This window comes from Notamacropus eugenii, chromosome 1 (assembly GCF_028372415.1).
Source record: "Notamacropus eugenii isolate mMacEug1 chromosome 1, mMacEug1.pri_v2, whole genome shotgun sequence".
In the NCBI taxonomy this organism is placed as follows: domain Eukaryota; kingdom Metazoa; phylum Chordata; class Mammalia; order Diprotodontia; family Macropodidae; genus Notamacropus; species Notamacropus eugenii.
In genome coordinates this window covers 436,590,611-436,604,024 of record NC_092872.1, presented here as the reverse complement: position 1 = coordinate 436,604,024, position 13,414 = coordinate 436,590,611, and the positions used below count along the sequence as shown (strand labels likewise).

General features: G+C 39.0%; 1 protein-coding gene across 1 annotated transcript in view; it reads left to right on the top strand.

Moving 5' to 3' along the window:
• ASTN2 (astrotactin 2) overlaps nucleotides 1–13,414 on the top strand; it is a 1,124,306-nt gene that overhangs the window by 463,091 nt on the left and 647,801 nt on the right. The window contains exons 8-10 of the mRNA XM_072631748.1: nucleotides 2,460–2,544; nucleotides 3,359–3,433; nucleotides 4,680–4,817. Coding sequence (XP_072487849.1) covers nucleotides 2,460–2,544; nucleotides 3,359–3,433; nucleotides 4,680–4,817 — 298 coding nt within the window. The remainder of the gene's footprint in view (nucleotides 1–2,459; nucleotides 2,545–3,358; nucleotides 3,434–4,679; nucleotides 4,818–13,414) is intronic.

Sequence of the window (13,414 nt, the reverse complement as noted above, 5' to 3'; positions counted from 1 at the left end):
GATTATTTTCCTTCACACAAATATCAAATGCCCCTGTCCAGGGCAGGTAGTTTACACAGTAGGTAGAGCACTGGACCTGGTGTTGGGAAGTCCTAAATTCAGATCTCATCTTAGACCTTTCCTAGCTGTGTGTCCCTGGGAAAGTAACCAACCATGGTCTGCCTCAGTTTCCTCATCAGTAAAATGAGGAACGTAATAACACTTACCTCCGGGGTTTGCTATGAGGATAAAGTAAGATAATATTTGTAAAGAACTTTCTTAGCCTTGAAGTGCCGTGTAAATACTAAAGAGCATTCTTAACTATTTTGGTGTCAGAGACCCTTTTGGCAGTCTGGCAAAGTCCCTGGATTCCTTCTCAGAAGGATGTTCTTAAATGCATAAAATAAAACACGTATTATTACAAAGAAAATGATAATAATATAGTGCTTTGTGGCTTATAATGTGCTTTAGATATATTATCTCATTTAGTTCTCACAACCTTACAAAGCAGGCACCATTATTAGCCTCATTTACAGATCAGGAAACGGACTGAGGGAGGTCAAGTGACTTGCCCAGGGACACAAAGATAGTGAGTTTCTAAATCAGGGTTAGAACACAAGCCTTCATGATCCCCAATTCCATATTCTATGCACATATTAGACATTTAAATAATGGTTAACCATCTAACTAACTACGTACAGGATCTGCCTAGAAGCCAATTATGTTTAAATAAAATTATCAAAGTTAAAAAAAAAACATATTCAGAAACCCAAGGTTATGAGTCCTTGGACTATGTCTTTCCAAAGAAGGGTGATGGGAAGAACACATGCTGAAGAATGCACTATTTTTCAGTTTCCTCATATGACCTCTCTACTCTGCTATGCAGTCATCCATCTTCCAGGAAATCAGCCTGCCTTGAATGTCTTCTGCTGGTTTTTCCATGTCATTGAGGCAAATGGTGGCACAGTTATTAGAACACCTGGTCTGAAATCAGGAAGACCTGAGTTCAGATCCAGCCTCAGATGCTTCCCATCTGTGTAATCCTGGGCAAGTCACTTAAACCTCTCTTTGCCTTAGTTTCCTCAACTATAAACTGGGGATAACAATAGTACCTACCTCTCAGGATTGTTATAAGAATAAGGTGAGATAACAATTATTTTAAAAAAGAAAAGGCATTTAGTATGTTTATTCCCTTTCCTCCTTCATTATTTTGGTTTAGTCTTTTCATTCATCGGAGGGCAGAGAAAAATTGGCAGTGAGAGGGAAAAGAAAGATGAGCTGGAGGTGGCAGGGGATGGCCTGTTTGGGACACGAATTTAAGGATTTTCTTGCTTTCTTCCACTAGCCTACTTTCCCCATGTTGTTTTTCATCTCATGATAGATGTTTTGGGGGTTTCTATGAGATGTTTCCATATACGTATTGAACAAAAATAGATATATAAATATATAGATAGAGGCATAAAGAGATATATATCTGTGTATACATACATATGTGTACATGTAGACAGATATATGTGCATACACTATATATAAATACATATATACATGAATATTCTACCTATAAATATGGCTATATGTATTATCTATATTGATATAGGTATCTATAGACATAAAGATAAACATATCTATATATACAAATGTGTGCACACTGTAGTACATATATGTATATAGAGATATGTGTATCAAGAACTACATGTAGTTAGCTATAGAAGTAGATAGATAGATAGATGGATAGATAGATAGATAGATAGATAGATAGATAGATAGATAGATAGAGACAGACAGACAGACAGACAGACAGACAGATAGATAGATAGATAGATAGATGGATAGATGGATGGATGGATGGATAGATAGATGGATAGACATAGATAGATAGATGGATAGATAGATAGATGGATAGACAGATAGATAGATAGACAGATAGATAGATAGATGGATAGATAGATAGATAGATAGAGACAGACAGACAGACAGACAGACAGACAGACAGACAGACAGATAGATAGATAGATAGATGGATGGATGGATAGGAACTTCATCAAGTCAGTTGCATAGAGTTCATAGACTTGTGAAAATATCTCTCAGTTACCAAGGTCCTAGACATTTGAAGCCAGATAGCTTGAATTAAAGTCCTGGCCCTCCCATTTGCTAACTATATGATCTTGGCAAACTATTTAATCTCTCCAAACCTCATCAATAAAATGGATTTAATAATTCCTGTATTAACTTCCTCACAGGGGATTTTTGAGGGAAAACCTTTGAAAACTCAAAAGTTCATTTTCAGTGGTTACAATGATCACCGGTAGAATATAAACTCCTTTAGGACAGCCATTGTGTATTGTTTTTAATCTTGGTATTCCCAAAACTTGGTAGGTGCTTAGCAGTTCTTAATTGAATGGAGTGGCTGCTATTCATGCTGATGTTGTAACCTGCCAGGTTTTATGTTCATGGCTCTTCTTCTCTTCTTCCTTTTGAAGGGGAGTGCAGCTGTCACGAAGGCTATGCTCCAGACCCTGTGCACAGACACCTGTGTGTGCGGAGTGACTGGGGGCAGAGTGAAGGGTGAGTACCAGGGAATTCAGGGCTTGGGTCAACAATAACACTTCTCTCTCTCTGGTCTTTTTCTAAACAAGACCAAAGCAAGGGCAATTCTGGAACAGAGGAAGTCTGCAAAAGTTAAATAGAAATAAAAGCCCCTTCTCCCAATTAATCAATCTAATATCAGAGTCAAAATGATACCTCTGGAAGTTTAGAACATAGAGTGTTGCAACATTACTCTTAGAACAGGACTTTAGAATGTTCAGTGTTTAAGCTGGAAAGGAACTTTGAGGCAGACCCATTCATTTCATGGCAAGGAAAACTGAGGCCTAGAGAAAGCGAAGTAACTTGTCTAAAGTCACAAAGCTGCATAGTGTCACATCTGGCACTGGAACCCATGTTTCCTGACCTCCCTCCACCATCTAATGATCTCATGTTCCAATTGCTAATGAATTCTTATAAACAGGTGGCTCTTAACTTTTTACTTGTAAACCCCACCATCCAATAGTTAATAACCAAGATGAGAGGCAAAACAAACAAACAAGAAAAAAAAATCCAACCAAAACCTATAAATTGTTAGATGCATGAGGAAAACTTGCGATTTAAAAGAATTTTGTGATTGATTCATTCATTTGTAAAGAATTCTTATTTTTTTTCCATCAAATCCCCCCTCCCTACCTCTCTCGATGTATCTATACTTATTTGTTTGGGGAAACTGGGAATGGGTAAATCTGTTTTTGTTTCTTTCTTGCATAGACTCTACCCAGAGATAATATTTTCATCTTACAAAGTATCCCTTTGCTGCTCTGTTCCCCTCCCCACATTCCCTTCCTCACAGACCTTGGCCTTACACTACACTGGAAAGGGGATATGACCTTGTGACAGGGGAGCAGGCACCTGAAAAGATCCTCAGGTCAGTGGGTAGATATACTGGGGGTGGGGGTGGGGGAAGGTTGTGTCCCTGGTTGGATGTGTGGGAGGGGAAGTATTTTGTTTTTGTTCTCCCCTCCTAGTCACAGAGTAGTAGGATTAGAATTTGAATTCAGATTCTCTACCTTCAAATCATTCTTTCCTTACACAATTCATGGACCTGAACTGGTCATGACTCCTGCTGCTGGTGCTGCTGCTACTGCAGCTTCAAATTATAATTCTCCAAGTGATTTCCTTTTTTTCTCATTTAGTTCTTGCAATAACTCTATAAGTTATAGAGGAAAGGTATGAAAATCCTGAGCTAAAAGATGAGGAAAGGAATGGATGAACATTTCCTGAGTGTATTATCTGTGCTAAGCCTTGTGTCTGATGATGTCAGAGAGACAAAGAAATATAAAGTGTGCTTCTCGCCCTTAAGGGCTTTGTGGTCTTGTTGGGGAGAAGGCGCATAGCCAAACACACAATAAATAAATAGGTAATTCACACTTTTTGCCATTACATAAGAATTATCTAATGATTGGTGTGTTTGGCAAGTGCTGAAGCAGATCAGAGAAAAGTGTGCCTCCTATGGGCTGAGGGTGGTGAGGGGGCAGTACTTGAACTAGACCTTCAAAGATAGAATCCTTGATTGGGAAAGGAAAGGGAGGGACCTCACAGGAGATAATGATGAGATAAAAAAAAAATTAGAACTGGCAGATCATCTAGCCTGCAGATTGTTAACATTTGAGGGAAGACATCCTAGACCACTTGGGTAGTCTGGTAAATCCTGTGAACTCCTTCTCAGAGTGATGTTTGTAAATGCATAAAATAAAATGGATTATAAAGAAAACCAAAGATAAATGAAAGCAAAGTTGTATTAATTGTTCCATCTATGTGCATGGATACCTTGGAATCTCTCCATGGTCATTTAAGGGTCTATGGACTCCATGTTTTAAGAACCCTCTATTCTTTTTTTCCTGAGGCAAATGGAGTTAAGTTACTTGCCCAGAGTCATACAACTAGTAAATCTCTTGAGGCTGGATTTGAACTATGTGGTGCTCTATCCACTGTACCATGTAGCTGCCTCTGGAACCCTCCTTTTTTCGTAAATTTTTAGATAGATAAGAAAATCCCAGAGAGGTTAAGAAACTTGCCCAGGGTCATACAGTAAGTAAATTGGAGCCAAAAGTCAGATCTTCTAAACTCCAAGTTCAATTCTTTGTACTCCCTACTGACTGTTTCTCTTCTAGGTCTACTTATAGCTTGGGGCAGGGACTCTGGCTCCCAGTCAGCAAGAGCTTCGTGGTGCCTCCTGTGGATCTATCTATCAACCCGCTGGCCAGTTGTAAGACTGATGTGCTTGTGACTGAAGACCCTGCTGATGTCAGGTAGGAAAACTCCCTAGACCTAAAGTTTGCCTGTGCTTCCAAGGGACTATTTCTTTCCATGACACCAATCAAAAATCCCATTGTCAGCCATCCCTCTGTATAAGTTCACTATATACCTGGTTGCCAAAATGTTTTTTTATGATATGGCTGTTTCAGTTTTTAAAAAAAGCATGCAAATTCTCAATATGTGTATGTTTATAGAAAGTATATAATATGCTATTGTATTGATAATTATGTAACATAAAACATAGAAATGAATAAGGATGATGAAATAATATTTTATTCTAGAATCAATAGGGAAAAGCCTAAGCTCATGGAAGAGAGGGGGGTCAGAACAATGTCGAAAGAGGGTCTCTAATAGCTTGTGGAGGATGGATCAGAATGATGGAACTAAAAATGACCTTGCAGACTATATTAACTCCTCCTACAGCAGCTGGTGGGTACATGGAAAAATCAATGTTTGCAAATCTGAACATACCAAAGGGAGGAATGGAGACCAAAGAGGAGACTGTTTCAGTAGTTCATGCAAGAGGTGATAAGCCTGAAATAGGGTGGTGGCCATGTGAATAGGGAGGAGACAGAAGTAGTGGTGGAACTGACAGAATGTTATAGCTGATTCTGGATATGGAAATGAGTATGGAGGAAAAGGGGAGTGTTCAGTCATTTTTTCAGTCATATCTTTGTGATGCTATTTGGGGTTTTCTTGGCAGAAATACTGGAGTGGTTTGCCATTTCCTTCTTTAGTTCATTTTACAGATGAGGAAACTGAGCAGGGTTAAATGACTTACCCAGGATCACATAACTAATAAATGTATGACACTAGATTTGAAGTCAGGAAGATGAGTTTTTCTGACTCTTGGCCCGGCACTCTATCCACTGTATCACTTAGCTGCCTAAAGAGGGGGTGAGAACTCAAAGATGACACTAACCTTGTGACAACCTGGGTGATTAGAAATATAAAGATGCTACTAACACTCTTAGGGAGTAATAGACAATGTATGAGTTTTGAGGAAAAGATAACATAATGACATTTTTATATCTGCTAAGTCAATCACTTTGTCTGATGTAAAGTATAAAGGGTGAATATCATTGATCCCAGAGAGCAGAGCCTTCTTTCTGAGGGCTACCTGCCACAGCCATCAGCTGAATTGAGGTGCAGGGATGTGCTAGAGCCAGCTTGAGCTCAAGAGAGTTGATTGTTCAAATTTCGACATGAGAGTTTACACCTTGGAAATCAGCAAATCCTATACATAAAGGCTTTGTTTACTATTTTGTTGTCTCTGCTTCAGAAAGTGAAGGAGAAAATGTTAATAAAAGTGTGCCATGCTTATGTTTTCCCTCTTGAGAACCTATTATTAAATATTTATCAGCACACTATTGACTTAGAGGCAGGGAGTTGGTACAGAATTTTCCCAATGGTAACAACTCAGCTCCTGTAAGTAGAAAGTTCAGGTAAAAACTGTCCTGAGGCACTGATACTTGGCTCAGGAGGAGAGGAGTTTGCCGTTTAACACTGCACAGCAAGAGGTAAGAGTAGAAGAGTGTTTTGAGATAGGGTAGGTGTGGTGATATTAGACATAAGCTTCACAATGGACTCTCTTGCATACCCCTACCCACCCACCCCCACACACAGAAGCACCAGCATCCCCCACTTTGGAGACCCTTGGATCACATAACCATGTTTGTCATACAGTTTGGGAAGCAGTAGGAAAGACTGTTCTGAATCTTCCCTGGTCTCAGTACCCAAAATTCCCACCAGGAACATCACTTTTGAGGCTTAATGTTACCTAGTAAGAGGGAACATTTTCTGATTAACAGATTGAAAAAGATGACCTTTTCTGAGCTGCGAACCCCACTCCCCAGACTGTGTTCTCAAAGTGAAGAGACATTCCCAGGGTCATACATCTATCTTATCAGAGGCAGAGATGGCACTCATGGCCCAGTACACTTTTTGCTATAGCTCTCTTTTATCTTTCTGGAAAATGTGGTAACTCAAAAAGAAAAGTTCAGGGAAACTCTTAACATCCCTTACCTTCCTTTTAGGGCTATTAACATCCTGCAGCCAGATAGAGTCTGGGAATAGTTTCTACAGGTGAACCCCAAGACAGAAGAGGAAGAAATCCTCTGAAGAAAGGAATTAAAGATTTAACTGGCAAGATCTGCCAAACTTCCTGGTGGTATTACTCCCAGTTTCCAAATACTAGGTGATAATAGGCTATTCTAGGAACTATCATTACCTAAAGAAAGCACAGTTGTCTTATTAGTATTGCCAAGGATAGGCAGCCTTTGAATTCCCACCATCCTACCTCAAACAAATCAATTGTCCTTGTACCAGCTGTGAATATGGATAAAAATGTACAATCTCTACCAAATGCAAACCAAGAAGCCACCCTGTGGATTGCCCTTTTCCGGGCTGTGCTAATAAACGTCGTTTGACACAGTATTGCTCAGGCAAGCATATCACTGAGCATTTGAAGAATTAATAAGTTACAGTCAGATGATAAGCTACAGAATTAATAAATAAGAGATAATAATTATAGATAGCCAATAATACGGTCAGGGAATCACACACAAAAAGAAAAGATTAGGAGAGAAGCTGAGCAGAGCATTACAGGACAAAGAGAAGAAAGAGAAGCAAGCTTTCTAATGGGATTTAGAAAGAGGAAGATGCCGAATAAGCTCTTTTCTCCCTGTGTCCCCTGATCTGTGACCAACCCAGTTCTGAGGTAGGATGTCAGGAGTGATGGACTGAAGGAAATGTCAGCTGCTGACCATCCATCCCTGACCTTGGTCCTGTATCTTCTAATGCCAACCAAGCCTCATCTGAGTTGATACTTCTCCCCATCCCCCTTGTCCTTTGATACTTTAATGGTTATGCAAGTTCATTGATTTGGGTGCAATAGTACAAATCACAATCCATCCCCAATTTCTCATCCTGTGTAGTTTCAATTCATGCCCTCCCACAGAGTATCTGTGGGGAGGAGGTTATCCAAGAGGTGGTAGGCCTTCACCTAAATCTTTTGACCTTGGGTGTATATTGGTGAACTCATTGGTAATATGTAGATTGCCTATGCCCTCACTACAGGACTGGCCTTCCTCCTTTTATGGTCATGAATCTATTTGCTGACATGTCATACAACCCTTCTCCTGTTGAATTCTTCATTGGCAATATGTTTTAGCCTACTCATACTCACCATACACCTCTCCAGTGATTTTTTTTTTCCTGTAACTTTAATTTTTCAGAGTTTACAGTACTTCAAGCTTCACAGAACTACATCATCCCTAGAAGAATATTAGATTTAAAAATACGAGCCTATGCCGGGACTTAAATGGGAGATAACATATGTAATGTGTTCCAAAAACCTTAGCATTTGGTTAGTATTATTGGCATCTAGGAGGCAAAATACATAGAGAGCACTGGGTCTTGAGTCCTGGAAGATATGAGTTCAAATCCGACCTTAGATATTTAATAGCTATGTGACTCTGGGACAAGTCACATAACAAGTCTATCTCAGATTCCTCATTTAAGAATAATAATAGGGCAACCTGGTGATGCAGTGGATAGGGTGGTGGGCCTGGAGTTAGAAAAATTCATCTTTTTTATTTTAAATCTGCATTAAGATACTTCCTAGGTGTGTGACTGGGCAAGTCACTTAACTATATTTGCCTCTGTTTCCTCATCTGTAAAATGGAGAAGGAAATTGCAAACCACTCCAGATCTTTGCCAAGAAAACCCCAAGTGGGGTCATAAAGAGTTGGACATAACTGAAAAATGACCAAACAAACATCCTAAGATTGTTTTGAGGATAAAATGAGCTATATGTAAAACACTGTGCAAACTTAGAGCTACATCAGTTCTAGCATTTCACCTTTCTTTGTATTTTTAGCATATAGCACAGCACCTCCTGTACAGTAAATGCTTAATATGTGCTTTGTGATTGTGACAGAGGTATGCAGCTCCATGAATAGACCATACTTATAGTTAGTCCATTCGTAGATATTTCTTGAATGTATATTGCAGAAAGATATTCTATACTAGAATCAAATAGGAAATAGAGTGGGCTGTCTTTTTGGAACTTACAGTTGAACAGAGAAATAATAAAAAGCCCATTATTACAGACACAGTATTATATGGCATAAAGGGCAGCTAGATGATATAGTGAATGGATAAAATGCCGGACCTGGAGTGAGGAAGATCTGAGTTCAAATTTGTCCTCACATAGTTGATAGCTGTGTGACCCCAGGCAAATTATTTGACCCTTCAGTTTTCTTACCTGTAAAATGAGTTGGAGAAGGAAATGGCAAACTACTCCAGTGTCTCTGCTGAGAAAATGCCAAATGGGGTCAAGGAGAGTTGGACACAATTGAACAATAACATGACATAAGCATTAGAAAAGTATAAAACAAAAAGCTATGTAAAACCTGAGGGAGCATCCTTACTGACTAGGGGTGATCAGTTCAGCTCAAAGCAAACATTTATTAAGTCCCTGCTATGCTAGATACTAGGCATGCAAAGACCTCAAATAACATGCATTCTGCTGGGGGTAGTAAAAATGTACAAAAATAAGCAGTAAAAGCAAAGTAATTTGAAAAAGGAGAGAGCATTGACAAAAGAGTGGCTTAAGGAAAGCTTTAGCAGCTGATGATACCTGAGCTAAAACTTGAAAGAAGTTAAAACTTCTGAAAGGGAGAGGAGAGGAAAGAGTAGATTCTTGGAATGGGAGAAGGCTTATTAAAATATATGGAGATAGAAGGTGAAATGTTTAAAGAGGGTAAAAAAATATATAGTCCCTTTTTGTGAAGGGGAATAATGATAAATAAAACTGAAAAGGTACCTGAAGGTAAATTGAGAATCATTGTCAATTCCAGGATAAATTACTCCAGAAGCAATGGGAAATTAACCAAAGGTATTTTTAGCATGGAAATGGCATGGTCGGGGGAAGTTCTATAGAAGAGGTGGCCTGTTTGTTGGCTTCTAAATTGTTGGTAGGAATTTAGCAGAAATCTTCAAAAGGAAAGATATTCCCAGTATAAGAAACAGCAATAAAAGACAGGAAAGTGGGAAATCAAAGGATATGTTCAAGAAACACTGTCTAGCCCATTATGACTTGAATATAAAGTACATGGAGGAGAGTAACCTATGACAGAATTTGAGAGCTGACAGGTAATTCAGCAATCATATTGTTCAAATTGTGTATGAAAGGAAACTGTACCTATGCAATGGTACTTATGTAGCCTCTGCTTAAAGAACCCTAAGAATTGAGAGACCACCATATCTCAAGGCAGTTCGTTCCACTGTTGGACAGCTCTGATTGTTTTGAAATTTTCCCTGATATCAAGCGTAAGTTTCTTTATAACTCTCATGCACTGTTCCTAGTCCTTCCTTCTGGCATCAAATGGACCTAAGTCTGATCCTTCCTTCCTATGACATCCCTTCAATACTTGGCAATGGTTATCCTTCCCCACCAGGAACTCCATTCCAGTCTTCTTTTGTTTGGTCTTCTTTTGTCCAGTCTAACCATTCCCATTTCCTTCAACCAATCATCATGTATCATAGTACTGGGTAAGACAGTTGGCAATAGATTGTGAATGACTTTGAATTCCAGGTAAAGGAGTTTAAATGTTACAGAAGAGAAAGCTGCTAACATTGACAACTTCCGTGCTATATGAACACACATATTTTGATCCCCTGAAAGTGATAATGGATAATTTTGGAGAGGGGGCTTCTCAAAATAAGCTCCACCTTCTTTTCAAATAGCCTAGTGCTGAAGTTGCCCATTGAAATAAGGTGATGGTTATTGCAATTGTTAGAGCAAAAGACAATTCCCCTCTCACCCTCTGCATTTTTCTTAAGTATATCAGATGGCAAATAACCATTAGAAAACATTGTAGAGCATTGCTGTGGATGAAGGGGAGTTGGAATAAGGGTAATACTGTTAGTTTGGTAGTGGCTCCTTCCTTCTCTCTCAGGAGAATTTAGAATGTTCTCAGATCTCAATGGCTCTTTTGTCCCACTTCTCAGTTATTCTTTAAATCTGTACTTTAGGCCATTTTTCTCTGAGAAAAGGGAATCAGGAAGGCTCCAATGACATTTCTCGTGTTGTATTGACCCCAAATGTGGTCTTCTGGTTCCGTATTAAGCTGTTGAGTAACTGCATCTGATGTGGATGGGGACAGGGGAGAACTCTTCTTTTGTAAGTATTATTTATAATTATTATAAATAATATTAATTATAGTTAACATTATAGTTAATATATTATATTAGATATAATAAAATAATTATCATAAATTATATAAATAAACAAGTATTCCTGGAACTATCTCTTGAGAAAGGCAAGATGACATATTAATAAACTGTTGAATTTGGAGCAAGGAACCTATGGGTTCAAATCCTGCTTCAAATACTTCCTAACTATATGACTATGAGCAAGTCATTTCATCTTTCTGAGCCTTAGTTTCCTCATCTGTAAAATGGGGAAAAAATAGTGCTTACTTCTTTGGGTTATGGTGAAGCTCAAATGAAATAGTATGTAAACGTCAGTTGCTATAATCATAATAGCCATTCTTAGGTGACCTGTGCATGTTTCATTGCCTTCATCTGTTGAGAAATTAGAGGGTATCACTGACAGGAAGAAGATAAACATATTCATTCATTCCTTCATTCATTCAATAAATGTGCCTTAAGGGCTTATTAGGTGTGAACCATATGTGGGAAGCACTCAGGGGAAAATACAAGGATGAATAAGACATGCTAACCGCCTTCAAAGAACTTACAGTCTGTGAATCAGTCAGGTATACGAATAGATATGTGTCCAAATAAACTCTAAATAATCACAAGAGGCACAAAAAAACAAGCTTTAGGAAGTCTGAGGGGAAAAAATATTGGCAAAGGAATGAGGAGTGTTTCATGGTAGAGGGAACATTTCATTTGGGGCTTTGGAAGATCTGGAAAGAGAAATCAGTGATCAGGTGAAAAATAAGTGCTTATTAGTCTGCATGAAATAATTTAAATGCTGAAAAGTTGTGGAAAACCTTGTTCTAATCCACCACCTGCCAACTGAATAATTTGGTACTTGAATCTATGATCTCATTGACGTGGGTCCTCCCTCAATGGCTGTCTATACACAACAATCCCCTTGCACTTTAGCATCCCATTTGATCCTTGCCCATGTCTTTCCATAAATCCTCTATAGAGGATAAACCCACATCTGTCTTTGAGTAAGTTGTTTAAATTCACCACATCTGCCAGTAGAATCCTCCCAGGTCTCTTACAAGAATGATTTCCCAGGGATAATGGTAACCACCAATACCTCTGAAATCCCCCACAGATGGGCATTGTCTTGAGTGCTATATCTCTTTGTAGTCTAGCTGTCTATTAATTCAGCCCAGTGAGCCTGCATGTGTGTGTGTGTGTATTTTCCCCCATTTTAATTTTTGTCACCATAATTTTAAAATTGAATCTTTTAGAATGAGTTTTCCCCCCTCCATCTCAATAAGTCTCTTCAGATCTAGCCCAGAGCTAGATCCCTGTTCGTCTTTGCTGTGGGAAAGTCAGCCGGTTGTACCCAGTATGACCAGAGGCAGAGAGAGAGAGAGAGAGAGAGAGAGAGAGAGAGAGAGAGAGAGAGAGAGACCTCTTCACTAAATGAAACTGAAACCAAGACTCAGGAATATAAATATTGGAGTGACCCAGGTATGATAAAGAGAGCCAGTTAGTTGAGCTTCCAACTTACATGAAGGAGATGCTAAATTATTAAAACTTTAATAAGCGTAATAATAAATATTTGATGTTGAATTATAGAAAGCTTCACGGATACAGTGAAACTGAGAAATGGCCTCTTAGATCTGCATTAGAAGTTAAACACTTTTCAAATGGGGCTTCTGATGTTGAAACAGAGCTGTTGCTCTTTAGGTTAAAATTGCTCGCGCACAAGACAAAGGAAGTAGCTTGAAGGCCACGTCTGGTGGCTGGCTCCGGAACAGGAGCTCTGACTGAAGTGGACAAGGGTAAAGGAGCAGGTCACGCACCCTCTGAAAGCATTAGTGGGGTACCTGGAGACAAGGCCAGTTCAGCGTGATTGGTTCATGGGTTCAGGCTTCAGGACAGCAGCGTCTTATCTGGAAGTGTCTAGCAGTCAGCAGCTGGCTAGTGTTATCTCGGAGGTATCTTGGGTGATTTCTTTTAAACCTTAGAAAGATTCCCCAAATGCTGGACTGTAGTCACAGAGTAGTGTCTCCATCAGAGAGCTTCTCTGAGACCATTTTGTGGTATAATGACTACTTGTAAGGAATTAAAAATTGAAGGATTTAGTTTGGGCTAAAGCCTCACCAGTGTTTGAAATGTCCCAATGCAATAACAGGAATCATGGAAGGATATCAAGGAAGCATAAACCAGAAGGGACTTTGAGAGGTAAATTTGTCAATCAATCAACAAGCTTTTATTAAGTGATTATGTGCTCCAAGTAGTGGTCTAGACCCTACAATGCGAGGATAAAAAGTGAAACAGTCCTTTACCTCAAGAAGCTTATATTTTATTAGGGGATACAATGTATGTACGTGTAAGTACTGACAGAATATATACAAAGTAAACAAAAGGT